At 38.2% G+C, this 19,952-nt stretch overlaps 1 protein-coding gene across 1 annotated transcript in view; it reads left to right on the top strand.

Moving 5' to 3' along the window:
- The window catches only part of SCLT1 (sodium channel and clathrin linker 1), a 225,149-nt gene that overhangs the window by 107,422 nt on the left and 97,775 nt on the right, over positions 1 to 19,952 (top strand). The window contains exon 10 of the mRNA XM_049885324.1: positions 15,930 to 16,020. Coding sequence (XP_049741281.1) covers positions 15,930 to 16,020 — 91 coding nt within the window. The remainder of the gene's footprint in view (positions 1 to 15,929; positions 16,021 to 19,952) is intronic.

Raw genomic sequence — 19,952 nt, forward strand, 5'->3', positions numbered from 1 at the left:
CTGGGAAGTCAGTTTTACCTTTGCTGCTGCAATTTGTATGGCCAGAGGGAAAATTCTTTTCTCTTTCTCTCCAGTCAAATTGTATTTCCATTTCTTGCCAACTGTGCAATCTTAAGTCTTTCCTATTTCTTCTTGCATTTTGCACCATTCTTTATAGTCTTTCTTTCTTGAAATGTTAGTCTCTGTCCCTTTTTCTTCCGGGCCTTCCTAAGCCCTCAGGTATATAGGCCTCCACTGTCCTGCTGACTCCTTAGATTACTATAGTTTCTCCTTCCCGTGCTTTCAATTTGCTTGGAAGAAGAATCTATATCTGCTGTAGTAACTCTGAAATTTCTTTCAATCTGGATTTGACCCCACCCCTCTATTCTTAAGATTACTGGTACCTTTTTTGCCAAATTCAATGGCCTTTAAAAAAAAAAAAAAAGCTTCCCTTTTCCTTGGTTGTTGGTTCTTGATTGTTGATTTTTCTTTCCTTCTCGAACATTTTTCTGCTAGATCTTTTTTGTTTACATCCTGATTTTACCTCTGATCTTTGTGACATTGCTTTTCCTCCATTTTTTCTCCTACCTACCATATGTAGGTAGGTACCTTTTTTTTTTTTTTACCTTAGGTAGGTAGGTACTATATGCTGTTGTTGTTAGGTGCCATCGAGACAGTTCTGACTCATAGCAGCCCTGTGTATAAAAAAATGAACACTGCCCAGTCCTGTACCACCCTCAGAATTCTTGCTATGTTTGAGCCCGTTATTGTAGCCACTGTCCATCTCGTTGAGAATCTTCCTCTTTTTCGGGGATCCTCTGCTTTACCAAGCATGACGTCCTTCTTCAGGGTCTGGTCACTCCTGGTAACATGTCCAGAGTACATAAGATGAAGTATCACCATCCTCGCTTCTAAGGAGCACTCTGGCTATACTTCTCCCATGTTATACTTTTTCTGTTCTCCTTGGATGACCGCATCTAACCTACCCAACTTGAACTTTCATCTCAATAATAATGTTTCCTAGTATGTACCTCTGGCTTTGATCACTTTTCTAAGCCCCATGCTTGAATTTCTAATGCACTAGTTTTCAATTTTTTTTATGTTTTGAGTAGCAGAACCCATAAGAAGAGAAATTTCGTATACATAGAACCCCAATATATAAAACTGATAAAATGGAACTGTCATGATTGAAGTTAGGGATGGAGATCTTTCCCATCTTAGTAACTGGTACTATCCTCAAACCTAGGAACTCTGCTTGATTTCTCTCTCTTTCCCTTCACCCACACATCCAAGTTATATTGGCTTCATATCCAGATTATCACAAATCCAGTGGTCACCACTTCCACCTCTACCACAAGCCATCACTTTCTCCCTTGCAGTTGCCTCCTAACTCATCTCCCTGCTTTCACTCTTATCCCACTGCAATTTATTCTCCACATGGCAGTCCAAGTGGTCCCCACAAACCATAAAACGTATCACATCATTCACCTGCTTAAAACCCTCCAGTGGGCTTTTATTGCAGTTGGAACAAATTCTGAAATTCTTATTATGTCCAAAAGGCACTTATGTCATCTGACCTCTGCCTTCTTCTCTGAATTAATTTTCCTCTGGAAGATGAAAGTGATACATCCCAACCTAATTACCATGCTGTACCTTTCTGAGACTCTCTGCATTTGTTGTTAAATCTCTCTGTCTATAACTCTTCTGCCCTAATCTTCGTAAGTTGACTTATCATCCTTTAGGTCTTAGCTCTAATATACCTTTCTTAGAGGAAGTCTTTCTCCCATCGCTCTATGTAATTTTCTTCGTAGCTTTATCACTTTCTTAAACATCCTGTAACAAACATTTATTTGTTTGCATGTTTATCATCTATCTCCTTTTACTACAGTACAAACTTTATGAGGGCAGGGGCTTTGTTTCCCTTATTTTCCACTGTGTCACCAGTGCTGACAATACTTAATACTACATAATACTTAATACTACATAAACAACAGTTTATGTAGGTGCTGAGTAAATTAACTCTAAAAAAAAAAAAAAAGAATTGCTGTGGAGTTGATTGCGACTCATAGCGACCCTATAGGACAGAGTAGAACTATCCCATAGGGTTTCCAAGGAGCGACTGGTAGATTCGAACTGCTGACATTTTGGTTAGTAGCCAAATACTTAACCACTGTGCTGCCAGGTTTCCAGAAAACCAAACCTGTTGCTGTTCAGTTGATTCTGACTCATAATGACCCTATACGACTCAGTAGAACTGCCCCATAGGGTTTCCAAGGAGCACCTGGTGGATTCAAACTGCTAATATTTTGGTTAGCTGCCACAGCCCTTAATCACTGCACCACCAGGGCTCCCAAATTAACTCTAGGGCTTCTAAAATACAATTAAAAAAAAAAAATCAAGACTAAATAACTCACCAGCACTTGAAGCTCAACATGTCCCAACTCTATTCACTGTGCTCGCATATAACAAATATTTGATAAATATTTGTTCCAAAAATAAGTAAATGAAATCTCATCCCTTAAATTCTCTTTGTAAAATATATGTCAAGTATTGTTGCCATCGCTCTTGTTTAAACCTTTCCTACCTCTCGCTCACTTACTATCATCATGTACAATTTGTCAAATTATATGATCAAATATATTTAAATATAGTTAACCAATATATTTAATCAAGTACACCTTCTCCTCACCTATTGACTATCTCATTTTCCAACATTTTGCATTTAAAACAAGAGTGAAAATTCTACTATCCGACTATCTTGAGCATTAGCGACATACATCTGGCTGTAATGAACACTGGGGTATGAGATGAGTAACAGAGTAACGCTGGCTTTGATGGTTGAGGTCTGTGTCAACTTGACTGGGCCATGATTTTCAGTGGTTTGGTAGTTATGTAATAATATAATTTGACAGTATGTAATAATTTTTTTTGACAGTATGTAATAATATAATCTGACAGTATGTAATAAAAAAAATAATTTTTTTTAATAATGTAACTTGGCAGTTATGTAATGATGTAGCCATCTTCCATTTTGTGATCAGATGTGGTCATCCACCATTTTCACTTAACACCAATTTCACATAACGGTTTCGCATGGAATGTAACCAGGTTGATAAATGAAGAGAGGGTGTATATTTAACCAATGTATTGGTTAAAGAGAGAGAAAGGACCAGCTTTCTGGTTCATTCTTTTCCACAAGTTCAGGTCAAAATTCCTAAAGTTCAGCTCTGATCCAATTATTTGAGCATTTCCCTGTTGTCTTTAAATTAATGCATGTTGTTTATTTTGTCAATTAAGAGTACTGGCATTGTAGCTTCCATAGTCTTTACAGTCTTATTTCCTGTCTTCCCTAAATAAGTCCTACATTTTCTTGCCCTTATGCTTTTGTGGTCTTGTTCCCTCCTGAAGTTTTCTCTTGGTCTCTATTTGTGAGAAATCCTATTCCTCTGCCAATTCTTGTCTCAAATATCTCTCACTTCAATGTTTTGTCAACTAAATGTAAGTGCACTACTCCCACATGCACATATATTTTAATTTTTGTGGTGCTTTGTCTGCTTTGTGGTCTTCCTAAAGATTACTGTATCTCGCCTATCTTTATGTTCTTAACCACCTTACCAGAGCGTCTCAAGCACCAGGGACACATGGTAAATATGTGTTGAGCCCGTCCACTGCATAAGAGGTTTGTATAACCTGCTCAGTAATCGATGCTGTTGACAGGTGCTACAACTCATAGCGACCTTATGTACAACAGGACGGAACACTACCCAGTCTGTAATGAACGTAAATTAACATTTTCTCTGCTTTGTCAGTGATACTAAAAGTTATATGACTCCAAAACTCTATTTGTAATGATTCTTCATGAAAAAAGTAACATGTCAATTGTGTATATATTCTGCAAAATCTAATATATCAGTTCTCCATTCTGGATGTCCATCAGAATCACCTATAAGAGATGACCAGGTACTACTTCCAGACATTCTGAATGAATAATTCTGAGCAGAGCCTGTGGATATACAGTTTTAAAAAGCTCACAGGTGATTATATTCTGACATAGAAATTAGAGTATTTAAGTACCTTAAATTGCATATAGTTTCGAATTAACTTAAATTGCATATAATTTAAATTGTATACAAATGAACTATTTAAAGACTTAAGAGCCACTGTTTATAAAAATTTTGATACACTCATTATATGGATTATTAATATCCATTGATTTTAGGGTTTCTTCATAAGGCTTCTGTCTTCTGAATAGATTTAATCATTAGACCACCACTAAAGATTGGAAATGAGAAAAAATAAAACTTTTTCCAGTTTTGCTACTTGTTATGAGTTTCCTAAAAGCTACATTGATTTTAAAAGTTTAAAACTTTGTCTAAAATTGTGTTTAGGGATTTTCTAAAGTTTTTAACCATAAATGATTGACTTTATTACATTGGATAACTGTTGTTAGTTCCTGCTGAGTCAATTCCAAATCATGGTGACCCCACGTGTGCAGAATAGAGCTGCTTTATAGAGTTTTCAAGGCCATGACCTTTTGGAAGCAGATTGCTAGGCTTGTCTTCCAGGGCACCTCTGGGTGGATTTAAACCACCAACCTTAAGGCTAGTAGTGGAGCTCTTCACCTTTTGCACCACCCAGGAACTACTACAAAAGTATCTAATGTATGCATTTTTCTTTGAAGTTAAAGAGAAAAAATTAAAAATACATATCAAATTAGTAAAAACTGAGTTTTATTTCTCTTGGAATCTTGCTGTTTTTCATTGTACCAAAGAAATATTGGAAACATTTTCAGTCTTGGTATGAGATTGCAGGAAAAAACAGGTAAAAACTTATTTTATAAAACACCCGTTGTATGTGATCTTAAGTCTCAAAGAAATGTACTGATAATTAAAGTTTTTAAATTTATTTCCAAGTTAATATTGATTCCTGTAAGCCTAGTATTATACCCTATCCTTTGTTATATTTTGCTTGACAGAAAATTTTATCTTTTAAAATTTTAATTCAAATCTCTTTAATAGCTTAAGTAATGAAAAATTACAGTTAAAAAATCCCAGAAATTTTAAATCGGTTGACAAGGAAGCATATCTGAAAATGAAATAACATACTTTTTAAAAATATTCCTTTTAAGCAAAAATAAAATATTTGGTAATTATGACATCAAGAATATTAATATTTAACTCATTATTGTACTCTTGTATTTTTTAATCAAATTGTCTTTTCTACAGTGAAGACTGCTTTTTGACACTGATAAAAGTATATCCATAAGCAGACATATAGCATATACATTTACATAGATAAACATGTAGTTATTAGAGTTCCATTGTCAAATAAAATTAAGATAACTTTTGTTAGTTCCTTCAAAGCTTTCACAGGTTTGTATGTTTGAAAGGACTTAGAAGACTCCACAGGGCATACAACATACAAAGGAGAAAAAGGGAGCTTCAGTGACTATCGGGGTCCTGGCGTTACAAGGTCCTCAGGGTCTGTATTCACGTGCAGACACGCTTTGTCTCCAGATTGAACCACCAAGATTTATGCAGTGAATCCTGACCTTGGGAGCACTCAAGGCAGAAGTTCCCGTCCAGGTCTTTTTATGGCTCCCTGGTCGCATAGTTCAGCCTGGCTTTCTAAATGATAATGCCAGGTAAAAACCACTAGTAAACAAATTAGCTCTGGGAGTAGCCAAGGGAGATTCAGGCTTTAAACAGCACATTGTGTATCTTGGCCAAAAGTCAAGCCCAGACGTTTAGGCATCCCCAGAGCTTTCCCAGTCCAGCTGTAAATTAGTCCTGTCCTACACAGTTCCTGACCACTTAAATTTAAAAACAGCGAGATGATAATGATAATTAGCATTTGTATAAGTTAATATAAAATCTATAAAGTGCCTTATGTATTAATGTATTTGAACTTTATGACAATTCTGTGAGCTATATGAGAAAATTCTTTTTAATCTCCATTTTATGGATCCAATACTAAGACTCAGAGTTAAGTAACAGGCCTAGTTCACGTGACGTTTGTGGTGGTAGAGCCGGGTCTAGAACACAGGACATCTTTTATTTTAGAATTTTTTCAGTATTTCATACCAGAAATAGATATAAAGAATCATTTACTTCTTTTCTAGCTCTCTTGTAGAACACCGTGGGAATTGTTGTAGGGTAAAAACATCATAAAGTTTAGGAAAGCTAAAAGAAAGTTTTATTTGGCGCACATTCAGAAAGGCAAAAGTTGAGAAGTGGACAAGCATGCTGCCAGAGCCAAGTCTGCCGGAGTCCAAGGAAATATTACAGAATAAGCAAGAATGGGAAAAAGGACAAACATGCTGCCACAGCCATGTCTGCTGGAGTTCAAGGAACATTACAGAATAAACAAGAATGGGAAAACGGACAGGCATGCTGCCACAGCCATGTCTGTCCAAGTCCAAGGAATATTAGAGAGTCATCAGTATATATTAACACTACAAAATGAGCAAAACCGTTGAAAGCTTCACCTTTTCACAGACTGGCTAGAAACTGTGATCCTACATTTTGAATTGTCTTTCTTATCAATCATTGGTACAGGTTTCAGTAATGACAGTCAGGAGGGTCTTCATTGGTCCAACAAATTTTCTCTTCACTAAATGCTGATAGAAAAAGGTAAGAGTGGGAAGTCTTTTATGTTCTGGCTTATGTGAAAGGTTCCCTAAAAGATAATTTCCAAGGTTGCCGTATCTACTGTCTTTATCTCAGGACGCTGTTGATGTGTCCTTGCGAGACCTTGTGAGCCCAGCTGTAGCTGGGTCACATTCTCTATGCTAAAGGACGGGGAATAATGACTCCAGTATTTCCTAGATCAGAATAAATAGGTTATATAAAACTACTTATCTCCCTCAATAGTATTCTTTTATGTTTTGGAGAATATAATAATTTAAATGCTTTTAGAATGTTTTTCTTTTGATGACTTAGAAAAATAGGCCTAGGACCAGTGTCTGATTTTTTTTTTTTTTTACTTATATAGTGAGAGAGATTCTGTTTTAGAGGAATAAGAGATAACATATATTTGGAAGAATTGTTCACAAAATTATCATTTAGGATTTTCCACATATGAATATCAAATTGAATGTGCAAGATCTAAGCAATATTATCAAGGTACAGTTATACCTGTGTTTATCTCTGTCTTTCTTCTTGCCCTCTCTTTGGTTTATGATATATTTACTTCTTTGCTGTGTGCCATTGTCATGGATTGAATTAGGTCCCCCCAAAAATGTATCAATTTGGCTGAGCCATGATTGCCAATACTGTGTGTTTGTCCTCCATTTTGTGATTGTGATTTTATGTTAAAAAGAATTAGGGTGGGATCATAACACCCTTACTAAGGTCACATCCCTGATCCAGTGTAAATGGAGTTTCCCTGGGGTGTGGCCTGCACCACCTTTTATCTTACAAAAGCTGAAAGGGAAGTGAGCAGAGATTGGGGGACCTCATACCACCAAGACAGCAATGCCAGGAACAGAGCGCGTCCTTTGGACCTGGGGTCTCTGTTTGGAGAAGCTCCTAGTCTGGGGGAAGATTGATGAGAAGGCCAACAGAGAGAGAAAGCCTTCCCCTAGAGCTGATAACCTGAATTTGGACTTTTAGCCTACTTACTATGAAGATATAAACTTCTCTTTGTTAAAGCTATCCACTTGTGGTATTTCTGTTGCAGCTGCCTGGGTAACTAAGACAGAATTGGGTACCAAGAGAGGGGGGTGCTGCTCTAACAGATAGCTAAAATGTGGAGGTAGTTTTGAAACTGTGAATAGGTAGAGCAGAATGACAACAGCAGAGGACGAGCAGCAGCAGAGAACCTTCAGCAACAGAAAAATGGCAGCAGCAGAGAACCGGCAGCAGCAGAACCAGAAGACCAGCACCAGACAGCACTGGAACCTAGCCACAGAGCGAGAGAGCTTAGTGCCTTTACACAGGCGGCTTCCTGGCTGAGCAGGGTGCCTCCGGGAACTTATCGGTGGAGCTACGGAGCTTTGAAACAATTGCCCCAGCAGGGCAGATGTGGGCGTGAGGGCTGAGGGCCAAGAGGCCATAGGAAGCAGAAGCTGAAGAGACAAGGAACACAAGAAGCCAAGCTGCCTGTCTCAAAAGCCATGGCCAGGACTTCTGGGATTTCAAAGGGTAGAGCCATGGCTTCTGGTGTTTGTAAGGGTGGAGTCACCACTCAGATGACTAGGAGAATGGTGTGCCTAAAGCCAAGGGCGTGGAGTTGCTGCACATTGGGCCTGGGAGGCAGAGCTGAAGCCCAGGGCTGAGGGGCCTCCACTCAGAATCTGGAGAGTATGGCCAATACCTAGGGTCTGGAGGGCAGGGCCATTGTGTAAATTGTCTCAGAGAACAGATTATTTTCAAAGCCTTAAGAGCTAAAATAATGTGTTCTGCTGGCTTGCTTGGTGCCAGTTATCCCTTCTTTCCCTCCAGTTTCTCCCATTTGTAATAGAAATGCCTAGCTTGTGCCTGTTCTGCCATTGTACCTTTAGAAGCAGATAACTTGTATTCTAGATTTCGCAGATGAAGAGGAATTTTTGGACTTGGAGTTAAGACTTTTGCTATGATATGATGGCATGAATATATTTTGCATGTTGCAAGGATGTGATTTTTGGGGGGCCAAAGGGTAGAATGTCATGGATTGAATTATGTCCCCCAAAACCCCCAAAATGTGTGTCTCAATTTGGCTGGGCCATGACTCCCAGTATTTTGTGGTTGTTCTCCATTTTGTGATTATAATTTTATGTTAAAGAGAATTAGGGTGGGGTTTTAACACCATTACTAAGATCATATCCCTGATCCAATGTAAATGGAGTTTCCCTGGGGTGTGGCCTGCACCACCTTTTATCTTACAAGAGATAAAAAGGAATGAAAGAGAGCAGAGAGTGAGGGACCTCATATCACCAAGAAAGCAGTGCCGGGAGCAGAGTGCATCTTTTGGACCGGGGTACCTACGCAAAGAAGCTCCGATTCCAGGGGAAGATTGATGAGAAGGCCCACAGAGAGAGAAAGCCTTCACCTGGAACCGACATCCTAAATTTGGACTTTCAGCCTACTTTACTGTGAAGAAATAAATTTCTCTTTGTTAAAGCCATCTACTTGTGGTATTTCTGTTATAGCAGCACTACATGACTAAGATAGCCAGGTACTTTGCTAGCTTCTGAGGGTTTAAAAATAAATAGGATGTGGTCCTCACCTTTAATGATCTTCCATCCTTTTATTTTTAATCTCAATTCTATGAGAAAGAGCCCCTATAGTACTGATTACAGGCCAAAGTGATCTATTAATAATGTACAGAGTATTATGTATCACGAGCACTAAAATTATAGGTCTTTTGTCTTGGAAATGTTAGAGGAAGACTTGAGATGGGGAGACTTTTGAGCTAGGTCTTGTTGTTGTTGTTAGGTGCCGTCGAGTCGGTTCCGACTCATAGCGACCCTGTGCACGACAGAACGAAACACTGGCCAGTCCTGTGCCATCCTTACAATCGTTGTTATGTTTGAGCTCATTGTTGCAGCCTCTGTGTCAGTCCACCTTGTTGAGGGTCTTCCTCTTTTCCGCTGACCCTGTGCTCTGTCAAGCATGATGTCCTTCTCCAGGGACTGATCCCTCCTGACAACATGTCCAAAGTATGTAACACGCAGTCTCGCCATCCTTGCCTCTAAGGAGCATCCTGGCTGCACTTCTTCCAAGACAGATTTGTTCGTTCTTTTGGCAGTCTGTGGTATATACAATATTTTTCACCAGCACCACAATTCAAAGGCGTCAACTCTTCCTCGGTCTCCCTTATTCACTGTCCAGCTTTCACATGCATATGATGTGATTGAAAATACATGGCTTGGGTCAGGCGCACCTTAGTCTTCAGGGCGACATCTTTGCTCTTCAACACTTTGAAGGGGTCCTTTGTAGCAGATTTGCCCAATGCAATGCATCTTTTGATTCCTTGACTGCTGCTTCCATGGCTGTTGATTGTGGATCCAAGTAAAATGAAATCCTTGACAACTTCAATCTTTTCTCCGTTTATCACGATGTTGCTCGTTGGTCCAGTTGTGAGGATTTTTGTTTTCTTTGTGTTGAGGTGTAATCCATACTGAAGGCTGTGGTCTTTGATCTTCATTAGTAAGTACTTCAAGTCCTCTTCACTTTCTGCAGGCAAGGTCATGTCATCTGCATATCTTAGGTTGTTAATGAGTCTTCCTCCAATCCTAATGTCCCATTCTTCTTCATATAGTCCAGCTTCTCGTATTCTTTGTTCAGCATACAAATTAAATAGGTATGGTGAAAGAATACAACCTTGATGTGCACCGTTCCTGACTTTAAACCAATCAGTATCCTCTTGTTCTGTCTGAACAACTGCCTGTCGATCTATGTAAAGGTTCCTCATGAGCACAATTAAGTCTTCTGGAATTCCCATTCTTCGCAGTGTTATCCATGGTTTGTTATGATCCACACAGTCGAATGCATAGTCAATAAAACACAGGTAAACATCTTTCTGGTATTCTCTGCTTTCAGCCAGGATCCATCTGACATCAGCAATGATATCCCTGGTTCCATGTCCTCTTCCGAAACCAGCCTGAATTTCTGGCAGTTCCCAGTCGATATACTGCTGCAGCTGTTCTTGAATGATCTTCAGCAAAATTTTGCTTGCATGTGACATTAATGATATTGTTCTATAATTCCCACATTCGGTTGGACCACCTTTCTTGGGAATAGGCATAAATATGGATCTCTTCCAGTCAGTTGGCCAGGAAGCTGTCTTCCATATTTCTTGGCATCGACGAGTGAGCACATCTAGCGCTGCATCTGTTTGTTGAAACATCTCAATTGATATTCCATCAATTCCTGCAGCCTTGTATTTTGCCAATGCCTTCAGAGCAGCTTGGACTTCTTCCTTCAGTACCATCGGTTCCTGATTATATGCCACCTCTTAAAATGTTTGAATATTGACTAATTCTTTTTGGTATAATGACTCTGTGTATTCCTTCCATCTTCTTTTGATGCTTCCTGTGTCGTTTAATATTTTCCCCATAGAATCCTTCACTATTGCAACTAAAGGGTTGAATTTTTCTTCAGTTCTGTCAGCTTGAGAAACGCCGAGCATGTTCTTCCCTTTTGGTTCCATCTCCAGCCCTTTGCACATGTCATAATAATACTTTACTTTGTCTTCTTGAGAGGCCCTTTGAAATCTTCTGTTTGGTTCTTTTACTTCATCAATTCTTCCTTTTGCTTTAGCTGCTCGACGCTCAAGAGCAAGTTTCAGAGTCTCCTCTGACATCCATCTTGGTCTTTTTATTCTTTCCTGTCTTTTCAGTGACCTCTTGCTTTCTTCATGGATGATGTCCTTGATGTCATTCCACAACTCGTCTGGTCTTTGGTCACTAGTGTTGAATGCAGCAAATCTATTCTTGAATGGTCTCTAAATTCAAGTGGGATATACTCAAGGTCCTATTTTGGCTCTCGTGGACTTGCTGTGATTTTCTTCAGTTTCAGCTTGAACTTGCATATGAGCAATTGATGGTCTGTTCCATAGTCGGCCCCTGGCCTTGTTCTGACTGATGATATTGAGCTTGTCCATCGTCTCTTTCCACAGATGTAGTCAATTTGATTTCTGCGTGTTCCATCTGGTGAGGTCTATGTGTATAGTCGCCGTTTATTTTGGTCAAAGAAGGTATTTGCAGTGAAGAAGTCCCCCACGTGTCTATCAGTTTGTCGTACTGTGGGGGCTTGTGTGTTGCTGTGATGCTGGAAGCTATGCCACCAGTATTCAGATACCAGCAGGGTCACCCATGGAGGACAAGTTTCAGCTGAGCTTCCAGACTAAGACGGACTAGGAAGAAGGACCTGGCAGTCTACTTCTGAAAACCATTAGCCAGTGAAAACCATATGAATAGCAGCGGACCTAGGTCTTAAAGACTGGGAATTTGACAGAAAAAGAGGGAGAAGATCAGTCCAATCAGACATGTGAAAAAAGAGACAAGGATGTGTTTAAGAAACAGTGGATTGGTAGTCTTTTATACCTGGAACATAAATTACACTTAGGGGTGTCTTAGTTCTCTAGTGCCGCTGTAACAGAAGCACCACAGATGGGTGGCTTTAACGAACAGAAACTTATTTTCTCATGGTTTAAGAGGCTAGGAATATCAATTCAGGACACCCACTCTAGGGAAAGGCTTTCTGTCTCTGTTAGCTGTGGCGGAAGGTCCTTGTCTCTGTCAATTTTTATTCCTCAGTTCCTTGGGAATCTTTATGTAGGGTGGCGTATGTCTTCCCCCATCTGTGCTTCCTTGCTTCTTTTCCTAATATGCTCTTTTATATCTCTACAGTGATTGACTTAAGACATATCCTATACTGATACAGCCTCATTAAGTAAAACTCTATTCCCAAATGGGGTTATACCCACAAGTATAGGGGTTAGTGTTCCAATACATTCGAGGGGGGGGGCACATTTCAATCCGTAATAGGGGAATTGCAAAACATGAGACTGTCTGAGTTCACTCAAAAGAGTGTATGTTTCACGCCAAAAGAAGTGTGGAACCTAGAGTTTTTTTTTAAACAGGAATTTTCATCAGTAGTTAACTTTTCCAGATAAAGGTGTATTATAAAAGATGAATTGAAGAGGAGAGCAGCAGTAAAGAGATCAGTTTGGAATCTGTTGGAATAGCCCTGGGATGTAATGATGGGCCAGAGGTTGGGCCATGGAAGTAGAGATGGAATACACAGTTGAGACACAATTTTGAAGTGAAATCATTAGGAAAATTAGATAGAAATGAGGGAAGCGTCTGTTACAAAGTTTTGGTCTTGGGAGATTAATCTACTTCCCTATTGTTGAATTTGAGTTTGCCAAGACTCAGAGTGGCCAAGTGGATTTAAGGCTGCAGTACTAGTTAGTGACAGCATTCCGTTCCCTACTCCAGCCACGTGTTCTCCACATCACACCTTACTTCCTCTGTGTCTCTAACAGATAATTTGTAATCGTGCTATGATCTTATGTTTTTTTGTAGCTTACAGTGCACTTCAATGTAAATTATTTTTACTTCTTCAACAACCCTTTGGGACAAGTAGAACAAGCATTTTATCCCCTTTCCAAAGGCAAGAAAACAAAGTCAGTGCTGATGCCGTGCTTACTGAAAGTTTTCTCAGTTTTATCATTCATATGCAAATACCTTAGGTCTTAAATTTTGCTTTTAAAGTATAGGGAATTTTATAAGCGATAGATTCATTGATGGATTTATATAGCTGACGCGCTCCTGGAATTTTCCCTAAGCTTAAATTAGATTTTAAATTTATTGCTGTAAGGTGGGATTTTTTGTTTTTGTTTTCTCATTTGGTGAATCATTTTGCAAGTAGAAAAAGCTACTTGATGTTTGCTAAAGTCATATTTTTATGCACTGGATTTATTGAAAGCAAACCATTTTTGTAAACGTTTACTCTTACAAAATATTAATGGGACCGCTTTTTGGTAGACAGTATATCACAGAGAACTCTTTAACAATTTCAGTCCTTTCTGTGAATCATTGGGCAAATTGCTAAACCTCTTATCAACCTTGCTGTCTTCAGCTTCAGTATGATATAATAGTAGTACTTTATTCACAGGGTTATTATGAATGTTACATGAAATGATGTCTGGAATGCATTTAAAGCAGTTCCTGATACATTTTAGCTATTATTAAATTTTTGTTGCATGGGGCTTTTTTTTTTTTTCCTCCAACAGGAAAGCCTGTTTTTGTTTTTACTGGAGGCTCAGGTGGCGTGTGATAGTTCATAAAATCACTTCAGAGGTGGGGGGTAGAAGGGAAACAAAAAATAAGCTAGGGTGGGAAAGAGAAACAACCAAGAGGAGGTAGGAGCTGGCTGGTTCCTTCTTAGCCTGATTTAGGGGAAGAAGTTGGCATCTCTGAATGATAAGGATGGATCCTTTTCTTCAACCCTTGGTATGGGAAAAGAAAAAAAAAAGCAAAAGGAGGTTGCTTTGGCCCTCTTGAGTCTCAAGGAAAGGGGAAAAGCCAGTGTTTTGATGCCATGAATTAAGGGGAAGGTGGGGGGGAGAGGCTGGGAAGGATGTAGGTCAGTTGGAAAAACTGGCAGACACCAGATGGTAGCTCTGGGTGACTGTAGAGTTGGAATCACTCCAGTACGGTGGTGGTGGTGGGGGAGAGGAATCACCACTGTCAGTGGGGGCTGAGGCCTCAGGGACTGAGGGCTGCTGGCCAGGGGGCTACTGCTGTCACCGCTCGAAGTAGGGGAGGTTTCGTAGGCGGTGGGGCTCAGGCTGGGAACCATCAGTGGGGCCTTGGCTGGGCTTGGTCTCACCGTCCCACCTTCTGTGGTAAGCTGTTGGAGTGACCTGGGGTGGAAAGGCCTTCGGGACCTAAGCCAGAATCAGGGTGGGAGGACCTGCTCAAGCAAAAGACCTCTTTAAAGTGTTAAAAAGCAAAGATCTCAGTTTGAGCACTAAGGTGTGCCAGACCCCAGGCATGATATTTTTAATTGCCTCATAGTACGTGTGAAAGCTGGACAATGAATAAAGAAGACTGAAGAAGAATTAATGCCTTTGAGTTATGGTGTTGGCAAAGAATATTGAATATACCGTGGACTGTCAGAAGAATGAATGGATCCCTCTTGGAAGAAGTACAGCCAGAATGTTCCTTAGAAGCGAGGATAGCAAGGCTTTGAACACATTGTCAGGAGGGACCGGTCTCTGGAGAAGGAAGTCATGTCAGCAAAAAAAGAGGAAGACCCTCAATGAGATGGATTGACACAATGGCTGCAACAATGGACTCAAACATGGCAATGACGTGAGGAGGGCTCAGGGCCAGACAGTGTTTCATTGTGTTGTACACAGGATTGCTGTGAGCTGAAACCGACTTGACAGCACCTAACAACAACAATAGCAGCATGGTTTTATGTTAGTCAGCAATGTAATTATAAATACCGTTAAAGGGTCAGAAGTATGTGAAGTGAGTAACATTTTCTTATAAATTTTCTGCAGCAAATAATTTCTTGAAATTCAGTAGCACTAATGTGATTTCTGTTTACACTATATACATAAAATATAATTAAGAAATAAATACCTACAGCAAAGCAGCTTATTAAAAATGTATTTTTATATATAATCAAAGTTTTCTGTATTCATGTTTAGTGCTTAATTGGTATGATATTAAAAATCTTTTGTTCAGTTGCAGAAAGTCTTATATCCAACTTTGAACTGAAACTACTCCTGGAGGTCACCTTTCAGCTAAATAACAGATTGGCCCATAAGCAATATCGCCTGTGCAGTGGAGGGTGGGGGGAGAAAGTCTTATATTATTGTTCTAAAATCATTTCCTATGGGGAGTTAAAAAAGTATTAAAACTTAATACTGTTATATGTTCAAAAAACTTGGGTTTTTTTTCTTTTTTTTGCCTTTGCAACTATAGTCTTGGGAGAAAGTAAATATTACACTATCATGTGGCAAATTTTTTAATTTTATTATGCTAAGAGGTTAAATAACGTATTTCTGGTGTTTAAGGAATGATCAAGGAATTGAAATTTAGGTTCATTTTAATGAAAAGCCCAATCAGTAACCCTTCTCTAGCTCTGTAAACGTCAGGAAACTATAGAAATAACTATATTTTACTAAGTGCACCAGCCTGTTGTTAGGTAATTTACCAAGGTGCTAAAGTTCTTTCTCATGGGATATATTAAATTATTTGAGTATCAAATATAATTCATCCAAAATGAAGTATTAATGACTCCTACTTTGTACCCTCCATTTAGCTGTTTGTCCTCTTTATTCCCTTTCACATGTACTTTATTTATAATAAAGGAACCTTTCAGAATTTACCTTTTAGATCCGTTTTCAGGTACAAGAGTTAGTCCTACATTTTGCCAAACTTAGATTTCTTTTCTAATTTTTTAATCTTCATGGTCTATTAAAGTAATATTCCTTAATTTATTTAGGCAAGCCAAGTTAGATCTGAGAGTTGCAGCAGCAAAAGTAGAAGAGTTAACCAAAGTGACTGAAGATCTTCAAGGACAGATACAAAAGAAGGTATTCATTTTTCTCTTTCTAAGATGATTGGCTGCCTGTACTTTAGTGTTCTGGATGCTTTATTGTTGATCTATTTTGTATAAGGTGTTAAAGAGGGCTACTAGAAGATGAATTAATCATTTCAATTCTGCCACAATATAAAGTATGATACTAGGAAGGAAAACATAATATTGGAAATAATTTCATAAAACATTTTTTTATTTCCATTCACTTTAGACTCGTTAAAACTTCATAATCATCCCTAGCCCATCACTACTGAAATGCAAATTAATACAGGATCAAATTTTGGTCATTTGGTTACACGTAGGTGAAAGAAAAGCATTTAATACTCCGTTTTGTTTCATACTTCATTTTGTGTTCTTAAAATATTTGTTAGCATAATAGACTCTAGTTTTTTACACATGTAATAGAGAAATTTAAGGAGGGTGTCAAGGAAAGAGCATGCTTTAGATTTACACGGTCTAGTTATTAAAGATTCTAGCTCTGACACTTACGAGCTGTATAACTTTCCTAGCCTTATTTCCTGATCTGTAAAAATTCAACAATAGGTATCTAATAATGGTAGATTTCTGAAAGGCTTACATGAACCCTCCCAAAGATAACAGTTATAAAAACTGGATAAATTTTTTTAAAACACTGGGAAGTATTGAAAAAGAGAAAGTAACTGCGAGTTTGTGGCTTTCCGAGCTGAGGGTTCTCCCCATACCCTAAAGCTACAGCTTTGGAAAATAGCAGCAGAAAACAGTAGCCTTGTATGGGCTTGAGATGCCCAAGATCAGAGCTTAGGGCTAGAAAAGCAGTTGGAAATTTGAAGAGGAAATTTTGGCAGCAAGAGAATCACAAAAAGAATAAGTCCTAAATTCTGAGTGTAAACTCTTGACTATATCCATGGCTGACAACTAAACTATGCATATGGGTGTGTGGGGAGAGGGATCAAGGACCCAGAGGAGAAAAAAAAAGGTGAAAAAAGCAGGCAAATACTATGGAAACCTACTCTTTAAAGATAGAGTTATTTAGAACTAGACATTTGAGTTTGCTGCTATTTATAATTGAGTACCGTGTGCAGTTCAGGCTGCAGAATGCTGAAGACATATAAGTTTGAAGTATCAGAGGGCAGACCCCAAAGCTGGCAGAGCAACTGGAAATTACAGGGGAATCACTAGGAACAAGGAATTCACAAAGAGAGTGAGCCCTACCTCTGCCCAGATCCTTGACTGACCCTCAAATTATGCAGGCACAGGGAGGTCTTCTGGCAGCTTAGCTCAAAAGGCAACAGGGGAAAGTAATAAGAACTGGTCACAGATATCAGCAGCTGCATACTATAGGGGCGATAGATTTCAAAGTTTGAATCTAAACAAGATAATTACCTACTTGAAGAAAAAAATTAATAATCCTCAAAAGAACAAAACAGAATCCAGAGGCACTACCATGTATTGTCTACTATACCCAGTTTTCAACCAAAAAGTACTAAATAGGAAAGTATGACCCACTAAAGGCAGTTGGTAGAAACTGACTCTGAGTGGGCCGAGATGTTGAATTTAGCAGGCAGAATCTTCAAATCAGCTACTATAAATATGTTCAAGAAATTAAAGAAAATTTGTTTTTAAACTAAAATAAAATAAGTTAATAAAGACCATATAAGGAATTTTAATTGAAAAATAGAAAATAATTTTAAAATGGAAATTTTAGAGCTGAAAATACAATAACCAAGATAAAAATTTCATTATATGGCCTCAAAGATAGATTGGAAAAATTAGAAGAAATAATCAAAGAACTTCTAGACAGATCAATAGAAATTCCCTATCCAAACTATTGAGTTTAAAAGATTAAAGAAAAATGACCAAGATTTCGGAGACCCGTAGGACAATATAAAGCCATCTAACATATGTGTAATTTGAATTACAGAGGGAAGTGGGGAGCTAGCAGAAAAAAAATGTAATGGCTGAAAACTTCCCAGTTTTGTACAAAACATTAACAGGTCCAAGAATCTCAGCAAACCTCTATTAGGATAAACACAAAGAATACCGTTTCTTGATGCATCATGATCAAACTGCTGATGGCCAATTATAGAGAGAAAATCTTTCTGTTGAGAGCAGCAAAAGCAAAATGACATTATATATAAGGGAACAGCAATAAGATTAATGAATGACTTCTTATTTAAAAACTGTGAATGCAGAAAGCATTGGAACAATATATTCAAAGTACTGAAAGAAAAAAAAAAATGTCTACTAAGAAATCTGTATCCAATGAAGCTATACATCAAAAATGAAGGCAAAATGAAGACATTTTCAGATCAACAAGAACAGAATTTTTCAACAAAAAACCTGCACTTCAAAAAATGCTGAAGGAGTTCTTTAGCCCAAAAGAATGATACTAGGTGGCAACACAGATATAGGAGGAAATTAAGAGTAACAGTAATGATAAATATGTCAGTAATTATGAAGTAATTATAATGTTATTAAATATGAATTATAGAAAATATTTACTTATTTTTCTTCTAATTTCTTTTTAAGATATGACTGCTTAAAGCAGAATGTAAAACACTATATTTGATGAATTTGTAAAATATGCAGATGGTAATATATGACAATGATAGCACTAAGGACCAGGATAGTAAATGGAAATACACTGTTGCAAGATTCCAACATTTTATCAGAATTAATTAAATATTAGCACTAAATAAATTGGGATAAGTTAAAGATGCATATTGAAAACCCTAGAGAGACTTCTAAAAATAAGGCAAAGAGATATAGCTAAAAGCCAGTAGAAGAATTTTTTTTTTTTAGTAAGAAATACTTGTATAACAGAAAAGAAAGCAGGAAAGAATGAACAAAATAATTTTTCAGCTGAGGGCTGCAGAGACCATGCTCTCAGGGAGCATCTAGCTCAATTGGCATAACATAGTTATAAAGAAGTTCTACATTCTACTTTGGTGAGTAGTGTCTGGGGTCTTGAAAGCCTGTGAGTGGCCATCTAAGATACTTCACTGGTCTCACTCCTTCAGGAGCAAGGGAGAATGAAGAAAACTAAAGACACAAGGGAAGGATTAGGCCAAAGAACTAATGGACCACAGCTGCTACAGCCTCCACCAGACTGAGTCCAGTACAACTAGATGGTACCTGGCTACCAACACTGACTACTCTGACAGGGATCACAATAGAGGGTCCCAGACAGAGCTGGAGAAAAATATAGAACAAAATTGTAACTCGCAAAAAAAAATACCAGACCTACTGGCCTGACACAGACTGGAGAAACCCCAAGAGTATAGCCCCCGGATATCCTTTTAGCTCAGTCATCAAGTCACTCCTGAGGTTCACCCTTCAGCCAAAGATTAGACAGGCCCGTAAAACAAAATGAGACTAAAGGGGCACACCAGCCCAGGGGCAAGGACTAGAAGGCAAGGGGGAACAGGAAAGCTGGTAATAGGGAACCCAAGGTCGAGAAGGGAAGAGTGTTGACATGTCGTGGGGTTGTTAACCAATGTCATAAAACAATATGTGTACTGTTTAATGAGAAGCTAGTTCCTTCTGTAAACCTTCATCTAAAGTACAGTAAATTAAAAAAGAAGAGATAAAAAAAATTTTAAAGATGATACAAATAACAAATAGCAAAATGATAGATGTAAATGCAACCATATCAATAATTATATTAAATATAAATGGACTGATGACTCTAATCAAAAGTCACATTGTCAGATTAAAAAAAAATTTTTTAAAGCCTATTATATGCTCAAGAGAAATACTTTAAAAACAAAGCCCCAAATAGATTGAAAGCAAAAAGTTAAAAAAAAAAAAAAAGCCTGTGTAAGCATTAAGCATAAGAAAGCTGAAGTGCCTTATGTTAATATCAAATAAAATAGACTTCAGAACAAAAAGGGAAACTTTACAATAATAAAAGGGTTAGCATTTCAGGCTCAAGCTTATTGCTGTGGA

Source organism: Elephas maximus, chromosome 5 (genome assembly GCF_024166365.1).
Source record: "Elephas maximus indicus isolate mEleMax1 chromosome 5, mEleMax1 primary haplotype, whole genome shotgun sequence".
NCBI classification, from domain to species: Eukaryota; Metazoa; Chordata; class Mammalia; order Proboscidea; family Elephantidae; genus Elephas; species Elephas maximus.